The 27,420-nt window shown below is 40.6% G+C and overlaps 1 protein-coding gene across 3 annotated transcripts in view; it reads right to left on the reverse strand.

The window, feature by feature from the left end:
* The window catches only part of dennd2b (DENN domain containing 2B), a 51,097-nt gene that overhangs the window by 12,543 nt on the left and 11,134 nt on the right, over positions 1-27,420 (reverse strand). For all 3 annotated transcript variants that reach the window (XM_046032194.1, XM_046032195.1, XM_046032193.1), the window contains exons 2-14: positions 22,562-22,660; positions 17,055-18,332; positions 15,545-15,690; positions 11,112-11,236; positions 10,084-10,299; positions 9,583-9,679; positions 9,367-9,411; positions 8,793-8,977; positions 7,645-7,754; positions 7,063-7,132; positions 4,956-5,033; positions 3,380-3,520; positions 3,083-3,231 (exon numbers count right to left, since the gene is read on the reverse strand). In XM_046032194.1, the coding sequence (XP_045888150.1) occupies positions 3,083-3,231; positions 3,380-3,520; positions 4,956-5,033; positions 7,063-7,132; positions 7,645-7,754; positions 8,793-8,977; positions 9,367-9,411; positions 9,583-9,679; positions 10,084-10,299; positions 11,112-11,236; positions 15,545-15,690; positions 17,055-18,332; positions 22,562-22,635 (2,714 nt within the window). In that variant the 5' untranslated portion in view covers positions 22,636-22,660. The remainder of the gene's footprint in view (positions 1-3,082; positions 3,232-3,379; positions 3,521-4,955; positions 5,034-7,062; positions 7,133-7,644; positions 7,755-8,792; positions 8,978-9,366; positions 9,412-9,582; positions 9,680-10,083; positions 10,300-11,111; positions 11,237-15,544; positions 15,691-17,054; positions 18,333-22,561; positions 22,661-27,420) is intronic.

A 27,420-nucleotide genomic window follows, 5' to 3' on the forward strand; every position in this document is an offset into this window, starting at 1 on the left:
ATGCTGCCAGCAGTTGCAGTAAGTCTACCTCTCTGTCTATTGATCATAACACTCAAGCTGCAAAACGTGTTTCTTTACAAACATTCAACTCACTTTTATCTTAATTATTCAAAAAACAATAAAAGGACACCACAAACCCATAAATAGGATTTTTGCGTTTTCTATTTCCACAAGATTAAAGGGAACCCAGACTGTCTAACGCAGAAACCCAAGCAGCCTCCTGTACACAAAAGTGAGCTTGATTAATTCACCATGACTTTTAAGAAGCCATTGTTTAATTTCTCTCTACAGTCTCCTCCATTTTTACTCTTCTCCCCTCTCTTCCTCTTAAACATAGACTTTTGATCTTTCATTATATTTCTTAACCATCTTCTTTTCTACCTTAATTGACATGTGAGACATCCACATCCTGCAACAGGACATCTCTGCAATAAAATGTTATTTTATACTTTCACTTTGAGGGTGGCAATTCTGATTAAATGCAGGAAAGAAAGATGGGATTCAGCTATCTTAATGATGGAGTTATGGGAAAGCCATTAAGACCCAAAATACAGTAACTGTACAGTAGGAGTACTTTACTGGCATGCCAAGAGATAAATCCAGACATACATACAGTTTGGTAACCGACCTCAACTCTAGCCTGAGAATTCATAGAGGCTGTTTACATATATCTGCAGAAAAAACTCATTCAGCATCTGCAGGTCAGTTTAGTTAAGCAATTACAGAGTGACATAGTAGGTGATAAATTTACCTGATCAGGCATTAAACTTGTTATTACAGGCATTGGATGGTGAACAACAAAAGAAACTGTCACACTTTCAAGTAGAAGCAACAACCTCGACTCTAGAAAAAACAACAAAGTTTTCAGTTTAATATTACAAGAGTTTAGTGAACAGAACGTGGCAAAGAAACGAGCTATAGAAGACCCCACAGAAAACTATTGCCTAAAATGGCTTTCCCCCTCACTTCCTGCTTGTATTAGATATACATTTCAAGGGAAAGAAACATTCAACATGTTCTGCTGGCGAGGTATTTTGGGAATGGATTATGTACGAGAGCCCCAGAGGGAGCAGCCCTTTTATCATAGAAGTCATTAATGCTGCAGTGAGGCCCTGTCACTGTTTTCAAAATAAACCAAAACACAGGAGCTCTGCATGCATGCATGCACAATTGAATCCACATACACACACACACACACACACACACACACACACACACAGGGTTGAGCAGATCATACAGTAAGTAAGCATGACACAAAATGATTAAACTAATTTTTATACTTTCTTGGAGTCATTTCAGCTTGCTGCAACTTAAGTTGTAGTTTGAATTTGAATGTCTCATAATGTGCTAACATGCTGATGTTTAGCTGGTATAATTTTTAACCATGTTGACCCTCTTAGTTTAGCGTGTTAGCATGCTAACATTTGTTAATAAGAAAAATTCCAAATTTCATGACAATGTATCCAATAGTTGTAGAGATATTTTACTCATAACCACAAATGCGAACCTCACAGTGACAGCAGAAGCAATGTCAGGGGATCACCAAAGTCAGTGGGATTCATCCTCTGAAAACCATGAATGAATGCAATTTTGTCTGAAAACCCACAGCATTTCATGCAGCGAGTGATGTACAATATGACATTGCATTGCATCATAAATGACTGCTGTGCTAGCTGGTATAGTAATATGATCACTGTCTTGGGCAATTCATCATGATAATATTGTATCATCAGTTACCATATGAATCCCACCCAATGACTCCTTGATGTTATCACCTCTGGTAATAGACCGATTTTCTCCAGGGACACAGAGAGTGCTGTAGCTCATACGGAGGGAGCGAACATGGCATCATAAGTCAAACAGTGACAGTCGAGCCACAGATCACAGAGGGCAGAGTCGCGCACACAGGAAGTACATTCCTTCTCATCACAGTCACTGCCCCCACTGATGTTTGTTTAAACTGGGCTTTGAGATACATAGAGAGATTACTTCTCCACTAAAATATCCTTCCACTACAACCTCGCCTCCAATGCTCTAAAAGTACCCCTCTCTTTTTCTGTAACAAGAGGACAGATTGGGACACAGAGTCCTTGGAGACTCCAGCCCCACCCTGTTCTCCTCTGGCAGTGACTCTCACTGGTGTGACCCACTTTACTTCTGGTATCAAAACTGGCAGCTGACGGACTCACTAGCTAACTGAATGACCTGTTGCCTGACTTTCTGATACTAATCACAACATAATAATCAAAGAGTTCCACACATGGTGCATTTGTTAAGGCCCAGCTGACAGAACCACAGCATAATGCTGCTATTACTATGTGTCTGTGTGTGCAGAAAGGTTATTGTAATTCTGCCAACTTTAGCCAGGATTGTATGGACTGTCTAGCTGGCGGTCTGTGAAAAGTTTTTGGAAAAGCTATTTCTCAGTTTCGGATGATCACTAGGCATGGAAAACTATGACAGTGTGCCAGGACAGGTTAAACAAACCCACTGGAGCAAAGCTAACAGATCTAAAATGTCCTGTGACCATTAAAACATTTGTAGTGACATGTGGTGGCAACTAACTTTCTAACATTGTTCCTTGAACACTATAACTGCTAAAGCAATGAAATCTGGAACCACAAGCTGCATTGTATATACTGAACAACTGCGATAAAGTTTGCCATACCAGTCATTCCTTCAATGATATCCATTCATCCGTCCACCCATTTTCTAACCCCCTTTCTTCTGTTGAGGGTCACAGGAGGCTGATGCCTATAGCAGCTCACACTGAATGAGAAGTGTAAACGCTATTCAGGTTGCCAATCTATCACGGGACACATGGCTCCATGAGTGATATTGTGAAGTGAATTTAAATTAACTTTCAGTGCCTAGGCAATCTTCTATTAAAACAAAAATGTAGGAAATGGTATTCCATTTTTGTTTTGGCCCCATTACTATAAAATATGTACTAAGCAAAAGTCACAGACTCAATCTCTCACACTGCTCACACATGCAAATTATGTGGTTTCTTTCATTTAAATTATGTTTTGGAGATGATGGTCTCACTACAGTGGGGCTAAGACAACTCGTGGAGACTCACCTGAGTTTATCAGCCACAAAGATGACTCTACGCTCCAGCAGCAGTGAAGCAAAGACTCGTAACACCTGCCGTACACTGAGGCAACTGAACAGACTGTCAAAGTCCACATGCTCCAGTCTGGAATCGGTGGGTCGCCTCAGCTCAATGACCTAATGACAAAAATGTGAAGGTTAAGGCATCAAGGTTTGTGGATCTAATTAACTATGAATATTTTTTCTTCATCAAAACTGTATCTTGGGCGTAATTAAAGTAGTGAAAGAGAAAGCAGTTGTGTTCTGCTTTGTCAGCAGCTCTGACCTCATTTCCTGCACCGGGCAGAAATGTCTTAACTTTGATAATCTTCCCTGGTGCAGGAAAGGGCGACTCCATCAGACTCCTCATGAAGGGGTAGACCAGGGCTGCAGAGACGCCCCGCCTCCGTTCCACCTCATCCAGGATCTGAACATAGGAGGACAGAGCACTATTTAATCAACATATTTCAACTAGTTTTAAAATCAGCAACACAAAAGTCTTTGTAAATCTTTTGTGATTAACATGAAAGGAGCCTAGGGTTTTATCTATGTTGAATGAATAGCCAAGAAAGACAAAAAAAAGTGCAGTGTCATCAACGTTATTGACCATGGCAAAAATTAATGGAAACTTATTGTTTGACTACTAGCAATTGTCTGGAACTCATTGGCATTCATTTTCTGTTTTGAAAAATAGCAAATGAATTTCTTTCCATGCCTGTGTGATTGGAAAATTCCACACAGTGTGCCTGTCTGCCTGTTTTGGTCCATGCTGCCTTCTGTCTGGAAAGTTGATTGGAGAATCACTTGTTTTCAAGGTCACATGATATCACCTCTCTCATCCTCTCCATCTCTCTGAATGTCTGTCTGTCTCTCTCTCTCTCACACACACACATCCCTCTGAAATCAAACACTGGCCTTCTTTCCCATTGACCATGAAAGCACTTGTAAAATAGATTCCTTTAGTTTTCATCTCAGGTTTGCTTCTGTACTGCTCTCAAAATAGAAATATTTAAGGCACTCTCTTGCACTCTCGCATCTGTTGAAGGTCCTTAAATGTCACAAAACTACACAAAACCTTGGTGCTAATAAACACTTTGTTGATGGCACAGTTATTGTTCTTTAAATCAACAACTAAATAGAGATTTTTCATTTCAGGTTTCCGAATTTTCATGTACATGCTACAGTACAGCATTTAATCACAGTTTGGTTGCATTCTCAAAAGGTTTCACAATTTAGTTCACAATTGCACGCTGTCTTTGAAATACACCATGACATTTTATTTTCTTGTCATATAGCAGCTGTGGCACAGGAGGCGGATTGCCCACTAATCAGAACATTGGCAGTAAGATACTGAACCCCAAAGTATGGTGTGTGGATGTTAATTTCTGTTTCTGATGAGCAGTTGGCATCTTAGCCTCTGCGTGTGAATGGGTGAAAGTGACGTAGCGCGGGCACATTAGCCTCTGCCATCAGCGTGTGAATGGGTAAATATGACTAAAAAGGCGCTATACGAGTCAATTTACCACAGCAGCCACTTTGTTAAACAGTCTGGACTTACCCACGTTGGATTAATAAGAAAGCAGATGAGGCTGAAAAAGTCAAACACAGTGACATCTCTGCTCTATGTTAGCACCACTGACACAAAAGTGAAGGAAACAGTTACTCTGAGAAATCAGAAACTTTAACAAAAAAAGAGAGAGAGAGAAAAAGACCAAGTTTTACCAGTGAACAAGCGTTCCGCAGAGGTTCTGCTGAAAGTCATTTACTTCAGCTGTGAGACGGGTTAACCGCAGCTACAACACCACACACAGCTTGCTTACTGTAACTGCCTGTCTCCAGTGCATGTGCTAGGCTGAACTCACCGTGGAGAACAAGTCAAAACAGCCCAGTCTGCTGATGACACAGTACACCTCTGGAAGGCGAGGTCCTTTCCCAGTTGGCTGTAAGACAAAGCAAAACAAAGTCATCAGATACTGCTGTTAATAGACTTGATGAAGAGACACACACAGCCGTTCTGAAAACGGTCTACACAATTAAAGGGGCATTCCAGGATTTATAGCATTGCACTTCTAGAAAGTTGGGAGACTTACAAGAGACAGATTCACAAAAGGATGGTCAGAATCGAAGTAGCAGAGACTGAGATATCTTGACGTCTCAAGTATAGGTAAATCCCAAATACAGTGGATCCTGCATTTCCCATAAGGCAACTTTTGTCAGAGCCTCCTTCCCGGTAACTGTTCACATATCTCAAACATCACAATCCTCAGTTTGTAACACATGATTTCTGCTGAAAATGTATAGTCTCCAAACCCAAGCTGATGCTGCCCTGATGACATTGTTACAGTTAGTTTCCAGGCTTTAAAAATCTCCTCTGAGCCACAGAAGAACATTATGCTTTCTTCTCACAGGCTGAATAATCTGTTGATCGGTAACCCTTTAAAGTTTACTGAGAGAACCAGAGCAGAAAATGGTTCTTTTTTTATCCAATGTGTGGAATTACATTTTTTTTAAACCAATGTATAAAGGGTCAGACCATGATAACATAATACGCAGATAAGTTGTTTATATCTGTAGCTGAAGTCTTTAAATCTAGACTGTGATATGAGGTGAAAGTCTTTTATGTGGATACCAACTTCCTAAACACAGGTCGTTTATCCGCTCCTGCTGATTGTATCTACCTTCTTCTGTAAGCTCACAGACCATTATGTGCTTCAAGTCACAGGCACTCAAACACACAGACGCAAATGAACACAAGCACTCAAGAACCGCCAATCCACTTGTCCATATTAGGTATACGATTTTCTCCTCTTGTTTCTCCTCCGCTTTTCCAAATGGATGATTAAATCAACTATGTGGAGCTTGATTCAAGTCCTCAGGAATGCTCGGTTACTGCCAACGGCTGGTCAGACAGCAGGGAGGAAACAAAGTTTCTGGAGGAGAGCAGCTCACCTCTTCCTCTACCTTCATTAAAGTCTGCTTCTATCAAGATGATTCTCAGACCAACACAGCAGATCGAGTTTTAAGACATTTTTGTCTGGTCAAAAGGATTCACAGAACGTCCGGCTGTTATCCAGCACATACACACACACACACCACAGTCCCGGTAAACCTCTGAGAACATACACACTGTAGTACTGTAAACATACTCAGAAATACCAAACGGCAAACAAAATCACCACCACATTCACGACATCCCACACAGCCATGCTTTCTACCCACAAGCTAAATGGGAAGCTTAGAACAGAAAACTTCAAAGTGCTCTCCAGCCTCATTATGAGGAGGAAATGCTCCACAATGACAAAGTTAGGACTTTTCATGGTTTCTCTTTGTCATGCCTCCCCTGAGAAACTCTCATTAAATTGAATGAGTCAATCCTTACTGGGTTTATCATATTTTATTTTATTACATCTTTTATTATATTTTTATGCATTTTATGACTGTGACTGAATGTTTGCAGTATTAACACAATTAAAACAGAATGCGGCAACTGCATTTCATTTTGTTCTTTTTCTAAGCATGTGATTATATCAAATTCAAAATACATTTTTAATGTCAGATTTACATATAATTTATGCAACATACAATGTTAAACCCCACAAATGCATTTTTGTTATCGCTGTCCTTAGATAGCAATGTGGTTTGAATGTTTGTTTTTCCAGATTTTTCCAGGTATTTCCTGGGCTGAGAAGTCCCTGTACGTTATCCTCATGCTGATCAGCAGCTATAGTAATGAGTGGGTGAATCTTTTTTGTGTGCTAATTTTTCAAGTTCAGTTTCTTTCTTTTTTGTTTCGTCCTTTTTGCTTTATATGTTCTCTTTCCTCCTGCCACAGTAGACGGTCATGCAACACCCAAATGGCCACACAGGAAAACCGTATCACATGTTCACATGAAAAGGCCTGTCACAACAAACAGGGCTTAGCAGGGTGTGAACAGGATGCAGAGGATGAGAGGTTGAACAGTGGCTTACCAGCAGGCGTCTGCAGTACCCAAACCTCCTGCTGCCATCCTCTCCGGTCAACATGAAGGAGAAGGTCTCGCTGTAGCACAAAACAAATGTACACACATGAGAATCAACACAAACACAGATACACATGTAGACAGTTGCACATACATATAATAATCAGACACAGGGCACAGAATTATGACTGCACAACACATTTGTGCTGGGCCTGGCCCAGTTTAACATTTATGTGATAGTGTAGCAGCAGATAAAAGATTTTATCCCTTATGCCAGCAACAAGTCTGAAGGTGTCTCAAAGACAATCATGATGGGAAGCATTGTTGATAAGCATCAACACCATGAAATTATTATTAATAATGCAGTTTCAAAATACGCAATGTGGAAAGTAGTTGTTTCTGTTATCCATGATAGCTAATTTATATTCCCTCAAAACCTTAATTTATACATTTAGCAACAGCTGATACTGCAAGCTGCCTTTGACTATCCTCTAACCAACTTTATGGAAGTGCAATGATAAATCCTTTCCCTTTAACAGGCCAATTAGTAATTATGAATTTGACACTGAATTAGTTTGATTCTCAGTCATACCTGGTGTACTCGGACACAGGTCTCCAGTCTTTTGCATCTGGGAAACAGAACTGAGGAATGGCTTTGAGTCTCTGCTCTGCTTCCCTCATCTGCTTGCTGGGCCTCTCTAGCTGTGAGAGGAGAGGAGAGGAGAGGAGAGGAGAGGAGTTTCATTCAGCTTATTCTCCATCAGATAACTGTGTCCTCCTTTTTTAAAGATCCCCATGGATGTCAGTGTGACCAATAAATGACCAGACTAACATTTCTCCCATAAAAGGTTAAACCTTTGCCCCCTCCAGTCCCCATTAACTCCACAACAGAGTGAATGTTTCCTCTAGCTGGCAGAGATATACTTCTCCCAAGGGACACTCCTGCTGAACCAAATCTTAAATAACTTTCAAATATATCTTTGAATAACTAAAAACACTTCCCTGCCACAGAAATGGATCCTGGTTATTTTGAAATGTAAACAAGGCTCCCAAGACTCCCCAGGCACCGTGTTATAAATCTTATTTGCAGTCCCGCTTCACAGTGTCAACAACCTGCACCATCAAGTGTGAAAAGCTCACAGAAATATAGATGTGTTTTTTTTTCAATTTAAACATTCAAAAATGGCCATTAGGCACTGTCCTACACTGACCTATACATCATCATTTTCATCATGCACACATGTGTAATAATCTGTGACTAGAAGCTCACGGTTGGGAAAATTCTAACATGCCTAGCCCGCCTTCCGCCTTCTTTAACTGTCTAATAGTTAACTCTCATTGCCTATGTCAAGAAGGTTTGGATGCTGCTGTCTGTGACACTATTAGATGTGGTTTGTAAGCTCTGCTGTTATCCACACACATACATTTATTTATTTTAATTACTATTATTATCAATATCATTATTATAATAATAAAAATAATAACTTTTTGCCATTTAACTACAAATGGACTATTTTACTAATATACTACAGCGAGTGCTTTTAAAATCAATCAGCAGCACTGAACAATGATAATAATGTGACTCTGCCCCATCGCAAGCTTTGGAAAAAACGTCAGCTATTAACTATCTGTGTAGAATGTGTGATTTGTTATTCCTGAGGTAAAACACTTAACCTAGTGAGGTCCTCATGTATTCATGTATTCAGAGGATGGATTCAGTTACGACTGTGATGCTTTTACCTTGGGGAACTGGTAGGTGACCTCTGGGGAGTAGGAGTTTTTGCTGGGTTTCTTTTTTAGAGAAATAACCACAAAATACTCAAAGAGTTCTCTCTCCTGCCACTCAATGAGCTGCAGCTCCAGTGTGCGGTAGCTGGGGGCCCGTCGAAGGATGGACTGCAGTTTCAACAACCTCTGGGTGTGAGCTGAGGAGGGAAGCGGACATCAATACATTTATATTCTATCTAAACTAATTTCACACTTTTCACACAGTTCAGAACGTAAATCTAAGGCTCACATGGAATTAACCTTCAGCTGCTCAGGAAATTAAATGTAGCTGTAAGTATTACTGCCACTTCCGAGAGATTGTGTCCAAAACAGGGAGAAAACATCACTAAATCTCATTAGTATTCATTCCTGTCATTGAATCTAGACAAGGGATTGTATGGTCTACTTTGGCAAATGTTTCAATTACAATTCTGTGGTCTGTCTGGCCATAGAGGGTCATGCTGTTGCACAAGCACTGACAAAAACAGCTCTCAGAAAAGGTTCAGAGCTGACAGACGTGTAGCGAACAAATGCTGGGGTCATTCACCTTTGAACCTGTCGTCAGAGTCACTCTCACTCTCACTGTTGTCATCTGGAGGCAGACATGAGACAGACAAGAAGGTTTTCTACAGGTCAGAGTGCAATTTCACAAACACGTGTTTATGTCATGAGAGGGACACAGCAATGCTATGTGGGTGGCTGAGACACAAATATTTACTCACTTATCTGGTCAGTGGGTAAAGGGAATAAAGGAAGCCCTTACCTCTCAGAGATATAGTCTCAACATTGGACATAGACAGCTTCTTCAGCCTCTTCTTCCCACGTTTAGTGCAGTAGATGGAGTTGATCCTCTGGACCAGCTGTAAACAGAGGAAAGAGGAAATTCTCTGATGGGTTATTATCTGAAGTTTTGCTTCTTTTGATCCTAAGTATAGAAGAAGGGGGTGCACCTAGCCAAAAGTAATACTCTACTATGCTTTAAGGGTTGCTGAAAAATAGAACTGAAAAGCTTCAAGGCGAGCTCTTGAGAAAAGATACCACAAGAGCTGAAACCCAAGCAGTAATTACGCGCAGTGAGGCACTATGTTAAAAAGAAGTCTCTTCCAGACTGAGGAATTACAAGTGATCCAGAGCTGCTCTGGGTCTGACTCGGTCCCTACAGGAACCTGAGCTGGTCTGAGAAGCAGGAAAGGAGAGAAAGAACACAGTCAGAGCTCTGCAACGACTTAGTTTAGGTGTTTGTGTAGGATCCAGAAGTGTGTACCTTGGGGATCCTCCAGTGCCTGTGCGAGGCCAGGGTATCACTGGTGCTACAGAGGCTATCATCCAGCAAGCCACAAGATGAAGTTGATACACCCAGCTGGGGGAGAAGCAGCATTTCATCGTGGCTGTAGCGTTTGGACAACTGTGATATCCGGTGGCTCTTCCTGTCACTCGGACCGGGGAGGCGAAGGGACTGGCTACTGGGTTTGGAAGGCAACTAGTCAAAGAGAAAAGAATATGGACGGTTTGGTACATTTCATTCATTTATTTGTATGGTTTTAATAGATCGCTATCCCAGTGCATTAATTCAAGGTATTTTTCTTTGAGTCCCAATTGTCTCTTTATATATAGTAGTTTTCATTGTTAGTGGCGGGGTCCACTATTCCCATGCTGGATTCTAAGCACCTGTCTAAGCATTTTAGGGAGGAATATAACAAGAAGGAGCAGCCAGTGAGCTGTTACATGAAGAGCTGCAGGCAACAAGCTGCACACCTACAACTCCTCAGCAAAGTAACAAACTTTGCTGTGTCCTGCTGTTGTGTGAAAACTATTCCCGCCATGTGCAGCATGAAATCCAATTGCAGTCACTCATGGCATGATGAAAAAAAAGCCAATTATTGACTGACTTTGTTACCAAAACAACATGAGTTTGTTTGGCTGCACTGTAAACAGATTCAGCAGTTGCTCATCTGCTGTGTACCTGAGATAGTAGCTGCTTAATGAATATTTGTTGGAGTTTTAAACTCCACTTGTAGTTAACACCAGTAACCAAGGGTGTCTTCCCTTTCTATAGTGAGACCGTGTTGAAGTGAGGGAGCCAAATCTGCAGATGAGCAGATGAGCCTTTCTGTGGAGAATCTCCAGGTCTAAACATGTCAAACTGTTTCCTGTAGTGCCACAAATGAGGTGTGAGAAAGATCCTGTCCAGGATTCAACACCGATACCTAGGGATTCACGTCACCACACAAAAACATATGTTATGTTTACTGCTGTTATGCTGTTGATCCCTGAATAGGCGTAAAGACTTACCTGAGGTGGAGAGTTCAGCTTCCTGTCCATGGTGGTCCACGATCTGCTGCTCTCCAGCAGCAGACAAGACTTTCGACCCAAACTCTTCCGTTTTAGGTCAACATCCTCATATGGGTTCTCCTTCTCTGTGGGGATAAAGTATGTAAGCATTCAATGTAGCTCAAATATTCTGTCAGCAGTAAAGCTAGCAACTGTCCACAGACAGAGGATGTTTTCAACAGAAGACAGACGAGGCTGTGGCGTCAAAAAAGGGTAAACAGGGGGCAGCAAAGGGTGTCCGGGGCACAAGAGCACCTCACTTTGGCTAGTCTGAAAATAGATAACTCATGAAAGGTTCGTCAAAGGTCACTCCCAGCTGGCTCAAGTGAACTCTTTTTTCAAAACAGTTACTGTTGGCACTGGGCCCCACAGGCCCTAGTGGGTCTAGCTAAAACTTCTGGACACAACACTTCTGGTGAGTCACCGTCCAGGCATGCTAAGTGTCTGCTGTGAGAGATGAGGAGGAGACTCATCTTCTTAGACTTTGATTCTCGCAATACAATTGTTCAACTAATGTGAAGTTGTATTTTAATGCACAGATATATTATTATAATGACCTACATATTTCTTCTTTCTGGTGAAATACAGACAAATACAGTATATTTGTAAAAAACAAAAAACAAAAACAGAATATGGAAAATGACAACATTTTTAACCCCATGCCACATGCTTAAACGTACTGCAGATCTGCAAACAAGACATAAGCAATCAGGTTTGAAAACCACAGTTTATACCCAGACTAGGATTCCATTGTCAATTGATTTTAGGGCCTTAAAAATAAAAAAATGCAACACTACTGCTCTATAGATGTACTTTAGTCAATAAATGATAGCAGAAAAGGGAAAGAAAATGAGCATTACAGAGCACTGTGCAGCTCTCCCTGATGTCACCTGGCAGAGGGCCAACTTCAATAAAGAGAAAACTTGTGTAACACCACAGTCCATGTCTATTCAGACATGTGCTCTGAGAATAGCTTTTTGGCATGGTCTGAAAAAGGTTGTGAGAAAGTGAAGAAACCACAGTGAAGAATAAAAACAGAGCCAGATGGCGGCGAAATGCATGAGGGGAACTTTTAAAAGAAAGAAAAGCAGTGTTATCTGTCAGTAGAAAAGGAAAGATTAAAACTCTCCTCGGTGGCTGTGCTCCTTCTTCCTGAGTATACTGGTGGAAAACCAGATGAACTCAGCATCTCAAACAATGACTGTGTTTTAAAAAACATCCAAGATCAACCTACAGGCAGAGCTTTGTTTGGTTATCTATTTTTAGGTCAATAATTAAACCTGTTTGAGGTAAAAACACACACCCATGCACACATACGCAGACAAATATACACCGGCAGGGATCTTCACAGCGTTACATGTTGTGTCACACAGTAAATTAGCCTGCTGGAGTGATTTTCTGTGCATCATTAAAACTGAGTAGCAGAATAAGAGGGCTTAGTCTGACCCCATGTTGTGCTACAACTCCATTAAACTGAAGCAATACTGTAATGAGAGCCTGCTGGGAAAATGACATGTCTGTATAGCTGCTTATGTACTGGAGGGTACTAATCTACTCCTCTGATTACAAACATCCAGATCTCTCGAACACACTCCCAGTCAGACACACAGTATTATGAAGGGAGTGGACACACCTAGGCTGCACACTGTGAGTGTACATTTCTGTGCACACAATGGACTCTCTGGTCAGGGCGAGGCACAGAATAAACTATACCAACAATGTATCAGCTTATCCTATATAGTGGACCAACTACTGTACAGTGGCAGTGCTCACCCATTCAGTCAGAAAGCAGAAATGTGCATTAGATGAAAAAATAAGTTAAAATAAGAACCTTTGGCAGCACCACAAACCATACAGACAATCTTGTGCTTGTGACTGAACTGGAGGCATATTTTGTACCAAAGAATAACAAAATCATAGGTCAATGTATGCAACTGTCTAAGTGTAATTTTATAAGAATTTTATTACATGTACCAGACAGTCTCCCAGCTTTACTCACAAGAGTGAGAGCAGACGGCACTTGAGCAAAGTACGTCAGCGAAGGTAACAAAACACAGACTGATTCACACACTGAATCATAGTGTCACTGGAGCACAGGGTGTGATTAATCTGCCTGTAAACAGATCACTTGTTGGCACTCCATTTATCAACTACACAAGTCAAAAGCACTTAAAACAGTCCCCTAGATCACAATCTATCATGCAGTTGTAGTGACACCGCAGAATAGATTGCAAATGACTTGCACCCTTAATGTAAACATCTTGCATCGAGCACAGGTGCCAAAAACATTAAATGGTGTGAGTGAATGGGCTACCAAGACAGCTAGGGAAGTAAAGATGTCCTTGTGGAGTTCAGGAAATGTTTGGGGACTTCTGGTTGTCTGTATAACATGGTTTGTTAAAATAGGGGCTCAGAGGGACCAAAACATGGCTCATTTACTGCCGCGGCTGTTTCTCACATGGATGATCTGACCTTTAAACCACTGCATAGTGGTGGTGGAATCTAATGCTCTCCTCTATTAGGGACTTCAGTTTGAAAGCTTTGTATTAAATAGCTGGAAATAGCTGGGGCAATTTCAAACTCAGTGACAATGTCTTTGTCAGGAACAAACAGATACTGGCAAAAGTGCTTCTCCAAACTGCAAACTCTGCACTAACAGTGCTGGATGAACAATGGGGTCTTTGTTGGGATTCACATGAAAATCTGGCATGCCTTGGCACTCTCTCAAAAAAAAAGGGAAAAAATGCAGCATGTTGAGCACGACACTGATAACTGGTTCGAGAACATCATGGCTTCTTGTAGAAATACCATGATGTAATGTGATACTTGCATTAACCCATATTTGGTTATCACTGAGCATTAGTCATGAAAAATATTGGGAGAGTGTGAAAACGTTTCACAGCATCTGAAATCCAAGCTTCATCATGAGACTGTACTCACACTGACACACATTTCCACCACATTAAGTATGCACTAGGGTAACAGGCAATTGGACTGGGCAGAAGGCCTGGGGTCATTTGCTGGCGGAAAGGAATTTGGCTCTTCAACATCTCCAGCATTTCATACACACATTATCTCAGAGAAGATTTGAGTTGATCCTGTTAACAGTGAGATACACAACGTGCCGCTAAAAGGGGGTGCAATGTGAGAAGATGATGCCCGACAATGAAAGTTAAGCAACAAAATAAACTTACTTTGCTGTAAATTTGGTCCTAGGGCTGCACAATTGCGGCTATTATTGAAAACAATATTCTTTGTGTACAAAAGAGTTGTTCCGTGAGAGTTTTCCAGTGCTCAGCCTCTATGAATATGTGTTAGTAGAGTGCTGGATAGCAGTGTGAAATATGTAGACAACCAGATAATCTTTCCAGTAAAACACAACCTTTACAACCACGTTGTCCCTTAATTTCTGCTCCCATGGTGAGACTTTTTCTATAACCCGCACCTCTACATGAGACAGATGCAAGAGGAGGAGCTACCCTCAGTGTTGTAAAATTAGGCCATGCTGCACGGGGCTATCACTTTTACTCAGACATTTGACTACTTTGTCTTCTAAGGCCACTGCTGAATTCACAATAACGATATAATGTATGTATTTACTCTTCATGGAAGGTTCTGAACACACATTTCTTGGAAAGTTAAGATGTTCTGGTACAGGGGAAGATCACCTTTTATTTAATCTGTCTGCCAATACTTTCAATTTATAATAATGTCATTACACGTCCAAAAGGATGTAATTACATAAGTCATAAATACAAAAGCTGTTTCAAAAATACTATGATGTAATACAATACTATCATTTTCTAAATATTACTATTTACTTACTACAATCCCTCACAGTAATCCTTCATCTGGATTTTTGCAAAGCAACTGCCAGATTACTAGCATACTGTCCCTGTCTCTTTTATAACCAATGTCTAATATCATCATTTTCTAAGCATGAGTTCAAATTAAACTGTAGTAGGGCTGTAACTAGAATTATTTTCATTATCGATTATTGTGTCAATTCTTTCCTTGATTAAAGAAAATAGTGAAAAATGTCCATCAACAATTTCCCAAAAGCCCAAATTGACACATTTAAATGTCTTGTTTTGTCAGAGCAAACCCCCAAATTATCCAGTTTACTATCATAAAATACAAAGAAAAACAGAATTTATTCACATTCAAACCTAACATTTGTTGTCTATTTTACTTTTAAAATGACTATTACGCTTAATTGATTATCAAAAATGTTGAATAAAAGATTACATATCTGTTGACAGATTAATCGACTCATCGTTTCAGCTCTAAACTGTATCCTTGAGTGACCCTGGTCAGACAGAAACCAGTGAGTGATCAAAGTGAAATAAAGGTCCTCTCCACTGTTGTCAAAGCCGGTGAACCAGTGTGCTTACCTACTATGTCCTCATAAGCATTCTCCTCTAAAGTGCTTTTGGAATTGGGTCGACTCCGTGTGTCTGTGGTTAATGTGCCATTCTCTGTAGGTGAAGATGGATATGAAGATGGCAGACTCGTAGCATCCTCCGACTCACACGACTCTCTGGAGAGAAATGAAGAAAGTCAAAACAGATAATGAGGGGCAAAATTACAAGACTCAGTAAGGGCCGGTGTCAAAGGAGTTAGACAGATAAAAGTAAACAGAAAAAGTGCAGATGGTATTAAATATAGTCCTGAGCATGTGGTTCTAGCGGTTAAAAACACAAATCAAAAACATTGTCTTATCCATTAAAAACCATAAATGGGGAGCCACCAATTATAAAATACAGAAAAAACAGAAATACCATGATCAACATGAAATTCTTGATAAGTCACAAGTAACTATGCAGATATCTTACTATTTCTGAGTGTTCTTTGCACAGTATAAGGCACACATCAGATGTCAAGGCACTGCAGAGCAACTTTGCTACATTAGTGCAGGGATCTACAGCATGGTCATGTCGCGCCATCGACAGCTTGTGGCTTTTAAGCTTTGTCTGAAATTGCTAGAGCCACAGGAATGTTAAACACAGAGTCCAACGGATGAACGTTTAAGGTTTTCATCCCCATTTTACATAGGGACAATCTGGAGATGCTCCACCCTCACCAAACTGAGGACCTCTGATCCTGAGAGCTATAAGTTAAGAATAAAAAAGCAAGAGCAGACTACAGTATCCAGGGCGCAGCAAATATTTATGCACCAAAGCGGCACAGTAATCCAGTGTTGGATTTCACTGGTTTCTATAAGATATTCATTGTTGAATATGTGGAGTAGCTTTAGTTACAGGAAAAGAATATAAGTGGACTTCTTTTTGAGTATGAATATCCTATAGATTTGTTAGGAGTGTGTTAAATTGCCAAATTTTTTTACGGACCAAAATTAATTTCTGGAAAGAATCTGCCATTTCAAACGGTCTGTACAATAATTCTGATATGTTTAGTAAGAGCTGCTTTTATGATACCCAGTAGGCATTTAGCCCACAGTTAACCTTTGATGAAATTTTTCAGTATGATTACATTAGGAAAGCTGGGGTGACAAGAACTTTTTGCTCTTAACCTTAAGTAAAAAATATTATTCTTCTTCAAATGTCTTTTGGGAAACATAACAACTGATTCAACACTGATCTCCACTTCAAATCCTAACTAAAGACTAACTTCGGAGAACCAGAATGTAGATCGCTCAAAAAGCCACAATCAGACCCACTGACCAGTTACTTATTAAACTACCACACCAACAAAGCAAACACTTGTCTTGCCCGGGATCTAAATTCCTCACAGGAGGGTCAAACATATTCTCTCCTGATACAGTTTCCAATACCTCAGTTTAGAGAATCTGCTCATAGCGTGTACCACTGCTCTCTTGGTGGAACTCATTTTAACTGTTTACTGCTGAGGAGGAGTCAGACATCAGCACACTGATATTCTCACCTGTCCTGGAGTCTCATTGGGGTGCTCCCCTCTGCCTTCACCGTTCGAGTCATGCTGGGTGCAGGGGTCGAGGGCAGAGGTGGGGGAGACTCAGAGGCTCTGTTTGGAGGTAGTCCATTGGCTGGCAGTGTGCCCTTCTGGTCCCCTTTGGCGTCGTACTCAAAAGTGCGTTTGGGTTTAGGTAAGGGGTTGACTGGAGTGCCGACAGAGATCTGCTGGCTTGGGGGTTCTGGACTCTCGGACCTGGCGGAGCTAACACTAAACCTCTGTCTGAGTTTAGAGAGCTTATCAGACACTAAAACAGCATCTGGTTCAGTAGCAACTGAGCAAATGCTGCTGCGCTTACTGGTGCATGTGCTGTCCAAATCATCACCTATCACAAAAGACTTTTGTCTTGTCTTGTCTGGAGTATAGCAATTACTTAGGTAACGTGGAGGCGATGGGCTGGGATTCTCCTTCAGGGCTTGCTCTATCTTTTGAATCCTGTTGAGGACTGCAGACGTCTCCTTCCGAGCAGACAGGGAACGTACAAATGTTGATTCAGATTTGCCTATCCTTTTCTGGAAGCGACCCACGCTGTCTTTGCCTGAAACTCCTTCCTCTTCTTCTGTCTCTGTGTAGGAGCATTCGGAGAAAGCTGTGCTCATCCTGCGAACCCCCTTAAAGTCAAATGTTTTCTCGCTACAGGGAGAGGAGAGGAGGCTTGGGCAGCCCTCACTGCCTCCTACACGCTCTCCCGCTCTTTTATCTAGACACAAGCTCATCCTAGGCAGAGCCACCCTTCTGCACTCCCATTCTGAGATCTTTTTGCGGATTGTGGCAGGGGGAACACCTGCAACTGAGCGGCTGAGAGAGAGGGTGCGTTTGTGTCTTTGGTTAGAGGAAGGTCCCAGTGAGAGCGTGCTCCAACTCAGGGGCCTACCATTAAGTCCATCTCCTGGAGAGAGATCCCCTTGTGTCTCCTTCTGCTCCTGGAAGCCCTGACTGTCCTGACAGGACTTGGTTTGAGCTGGCGGCTTATAGATGGAGAGCCTGTTGTCCAGGCAGCTGATGCTCTTTGACTTGGTGAGACGGCCTTGGGAGTCAGTGTCACCTATGAGAGATGCACCACTGCACAAGGTAGCAGTTTTTCTGTTCCAGCCAGCACGTACCAGGAACCTGCCGTCAGTCCTGACGTACCTACTCTGCTTCCCAGAGCTGTCACTGTCGCTGAGCAGAGGCTGCTGGCTCTGCCCCTGACTGGCGGAGAGAACAGGACACGGTGATGCCGACTGGCACCTGCAACAAGAGAGAGAGAGGTGTGAACAAAAACATCACAGCAAAAGAGACAAATCAAAGAAGCTGCCATGATATTCACTCAACACTGCAGCATGAAAAGTAACTCGTCGTGGAAAAGACGGAAGAAAAACTGAATCAGCTGAAAATTCTCAATTTATTCCTAAGATCAAAGGCAGATTGAAAACCCAGGCCACTTATTGAGAATAACCACAGGAAAGTATTCTGTCTTTGGCAGCATGAGATTCAAAAAAAGGCCAAAGGAAATAAAGACTACATTAAAATGCCACTGTGGATTTTTCCACATCATCAAAATAACCTGAGGAGAATCACAGTGGACCTCACACACACACAAAGCAGTATGACAAGCAAGATTTATTACAGCGGTCTTACCTGTAAATGTCTCACTGCTCCTCTCTGGTCCTTAAAGCCATTTCTGATCCCTGCAGTTGAGATACTAGGTGCTACAGTAGTCCCACGCTCACTGCTGACTGTCCAATCATTCACCACACACACTCACTTTCTCACGGTGCTCACCTCCTTTAAGATTTCCAAAGAGAGACCAACATTCTCTGTAAATGCCTAACACCTTCCTACTAGTCTTTCAGGAACCTTGTCATGACTTGGAAGCCGGATAAGTCTTGCGAAAGTGAAGCGTTGGGAGATTTGATGTCACAGCCATGGTTAGAATAACAAGCGTTATGGGAGGAGGAAGCTGAGGGCTGCGTACTGTAATCCAACAATACAGGTTGGGACAGATCTTGCCTCACACCTACCTGCCCTTCCCTGGTTTCATTCCTCTTGCTCCAGGGTTGGGAGACTTTTACTTTTAACAGCTCGGAACCTGCAAGCTGCAAGCATGATGGATGCATCTCATTTTACTTTCCCCTTACAGAAATATGAGACAACAACTTATGTCTGGAGATTTTTAGTGCTAGTTTGTAGTATTCAAACGTCCAATGAATAGATTTTTAAGCACACAAAACTTACTACTGTGACTAATCAGACTGAAATATGAACTGATATATCACTGTACATGACTTTCCCCAGCTTGGGTAAAAATGAATAACTGAATATGACACTGTGTTTCTTATAAGCAGTATATTAACATTTATTAAACACTATAATGTAGTTTTAAGCAGATTTGAAGAATTTGTTTTAGTATATTGTCATTCGTTAACTGTTTATACCAGCCCCCACTTATGGGTGCCCACAGTTGTTAAATACATTAATAATAATAAATATATCTGCTTACAACTACATTATGTTGTGCTATCAACAATTTATATATTTATGTTTATATAATGCTTAATGTTTATTAAATGCTTAATAATATATATAATGTAAAGTGATGCCAATATTTCATAAAGAAGTTCAACCTCTTATTCGTCATATAATGAGCAATAAAATGGAAATACAATTTTTTTATTAAATACGTTTTTTCAATGAAAATGAGAATAATTATTTAAAATGATCCATCCCTCCAATATCGTAAATCATATTGCAGTTGCAATCTGTCAAAATAATCGCAAATACATATTTTTTCAAAATCGTTGATGTTCTAGTATGTACATAATTTAGGTTTGTATCAAATATCAACAGATAATCTTTCCCACACTATGAATACATTGAGCTCTGATTACTCTTTTACTCAGACTATTAATGTAAATATATACTGACTTGAGGTTGATGGTTTCAGGAAGAAAAAACTTTCTGAGCACACTGACATTAATCAGAAGTCCAACACATGACATGTTGCAGTGGTTCAGCAGCGAGCTATTAGAAATTAAAATCCTTCTGGTTTCCTGGTAAAACTTCCAACTAAACTTCTGCCAAGGAGCATGGCTAATGAAAGAGGCCAGATAGGAAGCAGTGTCTCTGAAGCTAAATCAATAGGAATGTTTTAGTAGCAACCAGACCAAACACTCAGTAATGCAATTCTAATGCCAGTAACAGTACAGTTTATTGAGTTAATCACAGGAGCTTAAATCTTTGCTCTTTGCCTCTGGAGTTTTTACATTTTTTGATAATTTAAACACAGAGAGGATTCAGCACTGTCTCCATGATTCCACCAGTGTGACAGTAAACAGGCAATAACATGATGATATGGAAGAAAGATTCAAACTGACTTCCTCTTGTGGTGTGTGAATGTTTCAGAGACTTTACCTATATGTACCAAGTGAACTACATCCTGTACTGTCTTCAGTCTGAAATGCACATTTGACTAAAGCGAGTCTTTACAAACTTGTAGACTGATTTTCCTTACTTGTAGGTCTACAATCCATGACTTGGTGACATCATTCAAATATAGCATATATTATGCCACACTGCATTTTAACGTTATGTGTTTACACAGCAGCAGATTTAATTAACTGTAAAAGGAAAATCAGGCACCGAATTAGACAGATTTTGAATATTAGAGCCTCATTGAGCTAGGATGATGTAAAATTAAATGTAGACTGTAGTATGTAGACCCCTCCATTAGACACAAAAAGAAAATATGTGCAGAATGGTTTTGTCTATTTACGGTTTGGGGACATTTAGGGGGTCCTGGTGCTCTGGATCATGTTTGTAAAAATATGTCCAGTTTAGTCAGCTACAGCTGGGCCGGCCACACATACAGTACTGTACAAAGAGCTGGATGCCAGTCACAACCTGGCCTCTTTCACTCAGGCTTCCAGAGCATGCTAACCACAAGCCACTTCCTGTTACTGACCAGGATGGAGGGAGCGGACTGCTCACACAAACAGCACTTCTACGATTATAGTTCACCATTTGTAAACTTTATCATCCATCAGCACTTTTTCTCTGTCACTCGTTTATGCATTATCCTATAAGCCTATAAAACTCTAATCCAAATTATATTCAAGAGTTTTAGGGGTTTTACTTGCTCACATATCAGTAAATAAGCTCTACATAAGAAGATAAGACTGTGATCTCTGAGGCGAAGGACATTCCTTCAATGTACAGCATCAGCAAATTGGCAGGGAAGATCCTGTATTTGGTATAAATACAAATTGGTTAAATTCACCGAAGATCACAGAACAAGTAGCGAGCAAGTTCTTTTGTTTTGCTTTGTACTGATTTTTTCCCCCACTATGCTGCTGCATGTTGCCATGCATGGCTCTTGAGGCTACACAATTGTCCTAGAAACTGATCTCTAGTTCATAGTTTGGGGAAATGCACTGTGTAGCACTAGCCGACACAACAAATTTCACTCCATTTATTAAAACACAGAGCTGCAAAGCATCTGTGGGAGCTTTAAATGTGATGTTTAAGAATCTAGGGTAACGTGATCCCATAAGGAAAGCAGGCAGTTAATAAGGCTCTACTATAATGACAATTAAATATATCAACACAGGTGGAGGTTAAATGCAAATTCATGTGCGAGAGAGCTTTGTGCTACTGTGTGATTAGCGATTTCCTCACATTTACATTCACCAAGTTTACCATGGGAATAGCATATGTTTGACTCTGCGGTAAATGTGCACACTTTCCAGCAAATGAAAGGTATTCATCTACCTACAATATGATTAACAATTGAGCCTCATCAGCATCAGAAAATGAGAAAGGAATAACTAAGCAACGCTCCAGTTAAATAGTAGCATTACTATATATTAGAATACCGACAGCCGCACCATTGCTAACCATCAGACCGTCACAAGGTGGTGTAATAGTGTGAACACTATATTTCACAGCTGACAGTTACTATGATTTTGTGTAACTACTGTGTGTGATATGAGACTAAATTGTTTCTTGCCAATCTTGCCTGTTCCTAAGAAGACTTCTTGGTTAAAGAAAGGGCAAAAAATTGACAGGATGATAAATATTAAAGAATAAATAGTCTACATATCACTCCCAAAGTTTGTTTTTCTCTCCCAGTAGGACACTGTCAGCTCTCAACATGCTAATACAAGCTTCAGCTCAATACTCCCAGTTCAGATTGGATGGGGCCCTTGTCCAGGATACAGGATCATACTTGCAAAAGCTTTGGGAGTCTTATCATGGCTGACAATCATTGATGGTTCTTTCCCATAAGTGGGGAAAAAAGGAAAAACTACTACGGACTCATCATGTTGAAAGACGTGATTGAGAATGAATTCACTGATAAGTATGCCCCTTGTTTATCTTTCAAATCAAAAGAACAAAACATCCAGTCAGATGGATACTCTGACATCATGTTATATGAGGTGCACATTAACCAGCCCATCCCTGTCCCAAATGTCACTGACCTGTCGGGCACGTCCCGCGGAGCTTTACCCCCTCCTGCATGAGGCACAGCCTTCGAACTCTTGTTGGCAGTCATGTTTGTCTGGAAACCGCCCACACACCTGACAGACAAACACAATGATGTGAAACATTTAAAAAGGTGCAGCATTCTACGTATTTCAACAAGCAAAAAAAAATAACAGGGAGTGAAAACTAAAACGCTTCTAAAGTTGTTTGAGTAGTAAATGAGTCTTATTAGGAATTTAGACTGTGATTTAAGTATATCACTAAAATACTTAATGGAATTAGACTATACAAAAGGTCCAGTCCTCTCATGAGCATGGACCAGAATCACATCAAAAACCAGATGGCCAACATTCCTGAAAGCCCACGGCCAGGACCCAAGACAAAATTGTGTGCTCCATCAGCGTGAACAGGTCAGCTCTGGTTACTTGACTTGGTTTTGCAGCTCTGCTCACCACCTGGGTTTAATGTTGTTCAGACTCTGCTTAACTTTGGCATCAAAGGATGAACACACTGGTTCCAACAATAACAACACGATTGTTATAGGAAATTAAGTACTATAACCTTATGATTAATAATAGCTAGACTTGACACAAGTTTTAAATGTGACTTCCTCTCAATCACAGATTAACATAAGAGTACAGTAGTTATTGCACTTGACAACTTTTCATAAGGCAAGCTAATGAAATAGCACCCCATTTCACCACAGGTGTCATGTTGAATCTTCAGTGCAAACATTGCAGACGTCTATGAAGATTCTCAGTCACCCAGGTCATAGTTATCCAACGAAGGTTAAAGTCAAGGGCAACTGGACTTGGTTGAAGATACTGGAAGACGTTTCATCCCTCATCCAAAGGACTTCTTCAGTTCTGACTGACAGGCAGGGAAACTCAGCTATTTAACCTCAGTGGGGTCGTTTGCCAGGGTCATCGAACATTGCAGACAAATTTCGACAAACCAAAAGCAAGTGGCATAACTAACACAGCATGTAAACAATGTTGCGGCAGAGATATTCTGGTGCTTCAGCCACAGCTATTCCTCAACTTAAAATAGTCAATTTTCACATCAAACAACACAGAACTACATTGCTGGCACTAAAACAGTTCAACTGATAATATTTAAACAAGGTCCTGATCCAGAGAGGAAATTTGGAAATGAGGCCATTACTCACGTGGCTGCTACAACATTGATAGTTTTGCAACACATAAACCAGGAGAGTACAGAGTTAAAAATTAAGATTTTATAATTATTTTGCAACCTGTGGATGGATCGTCATGTGTCTGGCACTGCACTTCAGAACAACATGTTAATTTCAGAAGGTGCCTTCAAGTGGCTGTGGATACTTAATTAACAACAGGGGAGGGCTTATACAGTGTAAAAGCAGCAGTGGATAACAGAGACTGGTAATAGTCTCATTAAAGGCTCAGTTCAAACATCGCAACAAAACACATTTGCTCACTTATCCCTAGTGATATTTAGTACAGCCTGACGATATGGAATTTTTGAGGCCGATACCAATATTTGAGAGTTCCATATATCAGATACGATACATACTGCCTGATAGATAACATAAACATTTTTGTTAAGGATCCTTGACGTTTTTGTGCCCATGATATAGCGTGATTGAAAAATAAACTTGTCAGTGCTCACTGGTCGATAAACAATAATGGTGATGAAGACACTAATCTTAATTACCATAAATATCTCTTTGACATTTCTTTACTGTAATTTCTTCTTACTTATCGGCTGAAATATATGCAAATGCAGATATATCTGCGATAAACTACTACAGTGCAATACATCAGTCTGGACTTTTATTGGTCTAGCTCTAATATCTAGCAGTACAGATAGTTGAGGCTTTATTTTCCTTGAGATTTCTATCTCTACCATTATAGGCCATAATAAAGGGAAACAAAATGTTGTTGATTTGAAAGCATTGCTGGGAGTCGCTGAAAGCATGCTCTCACAGATGCTGTTGTAAGACATCTTCTTTATAATAAGCATTTCCTAGACTTAATCTCAAATTAGACAAGCAGTTGGTAAAAACCTCCCTTCAAAATGTAGGCCGTTGCCCCTAAAAAAATCTCTTTTTGAAATGCAGCAATGACCCCTTCAAGAGGGCTCAAAGTGATTGTTCTTGGTGCATAAGGAGGTCAAATGGAGATCCCTAGGGATCAGAGGTGGAGGATGGGAGGGTGCTTGGCAGCATGACTTGTTTACAGGAAGTTGTTGTATGAAGAAGCCAGCCAACCAGTAGTGGATCTGAGTCCTAAAGAGACAGATGAGGAGAGAGAGGGAGCATTCCTGCTGTCAGCTATTTCCTGTGGACTGTGCTAAGAGGATGGGGCGTGCATCATTATTTTCAAAGAGTGATGTTGTCCTGTCCTGCGTATAACTCTCCAGTACTGTTGTAAGTCTGTGAACTACAAAGACAATTCCAGTCTTAGTAATGCACTGAGGATTGTCCTGTGAATTAAACACTTTTTGGATAGCAAAATGGAAGATAAATGAGCTAAATAAGTTACCCATGATCGCATGAAGAAAAAATTCAATTAAAACAAATGAAAATTTTCTGCTTACATAAAGTTCAGACACGCTGGCAGCTGGCAAATTTTTATTTCTAATTAATACCAGCTGAAACAATACTGTATGTTTTTGGAGGTGACTCTCTGAGCCAAAACACAAAGCTTCTGTCTTTTCAATTAGAAACACCTTAAAGCAAACATACAACAATAATATTTTTTTAAAACTCTAATCAGCTTCCAGGAGCAAAGAACTGTTAACATTTTAAATGATGTCAGCTCTTCATTTGTTGTATTAAGTTTTGTTGTTGAGAATAAAGTTTATTTGTATAAATCATTTTCTATCTTTTGGACGGAGAAAACTACATTCACAGAAATGGGTCACAGAGGCCCAAGATGGACTTTGCAGTGTAAACACCAAGGCGTTAGCCAACTGACTTCCTGAGGTCTGATACCATCTCCCTACACAAAATCACAGGCTGTAAACAACCACTTCCAAGAAAGCTCTAGAGTACCTTTAAAGTGCATTCAACCAGACTCAACACACATTTTCTCTTGAGATGTAAGAGCCAAGAACGGTCAACAGTGAGCATGCTGAAGGGAGTTATTACCGTCGTGTTGTGATGACACACTTGACATTGACTGACGTTAAATGTTTGATGTTTTACAGAATGAGGCGGGGCATGAAAGGAAATTAATGTATGTGGGCACACTCAAGCCCAAGGGTGTTATTCAAGGAATTAGTTAGCTACTGGACTGTAACTTCACTACTTCCTCTGTTACTACTTATAGCTTTGTCAAAGAAGTCATCCAGCCTCGGAGAAGGTATAAATTCTCTTTCCCTACTTATAATTCCTATACTTCCAGCAGAAATATGAAATAAAACACTCCACGAGTTTGTCTGTCTCTGGCTTTGACATAAAAACAAACACCAACAGCCACACTTTCCCTTTAAGATATTCAACACCATCATCTTAATGACCTAGCTTAGCCATTTCAGGGTTTTTCCTTATTTTGTCATGTTCATGTCTAGAAGTACTAATTGATTACATGAGAGGCATATCAATGACGCATATTTTCCTCAGCAAGAAGAGCATATTCATGAAATGGGACTACAACAGTGTCTCCATTAGAGAATTTGGGCCAGAATAAAAGAGCCCTTTGTGTTCAATACGTCCTTGAGAGGGAGATGTAGTTAAAAATAAGTCAGCTTTTATCAGCTGTGTGTGTGTGTGTGTGTGTGTGTGTGTGTGTGTGTGTGTGTGTGTGTATGAGAAAGAGAGAGACACTATTAGGTAAAATATCTTTCAAAAGAGAGAAGTCCATATGTCCTTGGCCCTGGCACATTTGACAAAGTTGATTCAAAGTTCTCTCCACTACACGCAGGAATGTACTAATATTTGCCCTATCCGTCAGACCGCGGCTGCATTCTAAACATTAAAGAATATTTTCAGAGGGTGAAAGAAACACCTGGACCTGATGCCAAGCACTTCTTTTCCATTCAACAAAGACCACACTCAAATATGCACTCTCTCAGCACCTGGCACTTGATGTTCAGATTATGGGAGCACGGCATGACTTTATGTAACAATTTTATGACGTCACGATGGACAAACTTTCATTAACCTGAGACTGGGTTCAGTTTAAGATCTTTGTTTATCCTGAAACATGTGGTAGCAGACAACAACAGCTTCCATAAACAGAGGCTAATAATGTCTTCTTCTTCTGTCTCGTTACTCAGCTTTTCTGGCTGACCTGGTCCTCCGTTTCTGCTGATCAGCAACCTGACTTCAAGGTTTTTAGGAAAGCCACCGCAGAGCATGACAGGCAGCCAAGAAGCAATGGATCAAGGAAGAGTGAAAATCTCTGCTAATTCTCAATTCTTTCCAGACGTCACAACTCACTGGCAGACATGAGCCCACGCACTGATCCACACCATTGCTTCAATATTTTCAGAAAGAACAGTTTTGTCCACTCAATACAAAGAAACATGAGGTGGTTGAGTTGGATTATGTTAAACAGAGCATTGTGGGAGTTAAGTTACAGCCCACATAAAATCATTTACAGCGCACACACACCCTTGTATTGCATGATGGAAAAGCAAAACCTCTCAGCCGAAATTAAAACATGTATGTGTACATTCTGGATGCATATAACCTGCTGTCTCTGGATAGCAGTTTAAGGCTGTGAGAGCCTCTGTGTGTATCTACGTAAATGAAAACCACCAAGGTTGATGCTACTGGCACTTGCACGTAGCCATACCAATGTAATTACCCCAATACTCTACCACATGATTCACCATGTTGCCACTATATAGCTCAATTGACCAGGTGGAA

The sequence above is a fragment of the Micropterus dolomieu genome, linkage group LG20 (genome assembly GCF_021292245.1).
Source record: "Micropterus dolomieu isolate WLL.071019.BEF.003 ecotype Adirondacks linkage group LG20, ASM2129224v1, whole genome shotgun sequence".
Lineage (NCBI taxonomy): Eukaryota > Metazoa > Chordata > Actinopteri > Centrarchiformes > Centrarchidae > Micropterus > Micropterus dolomieu.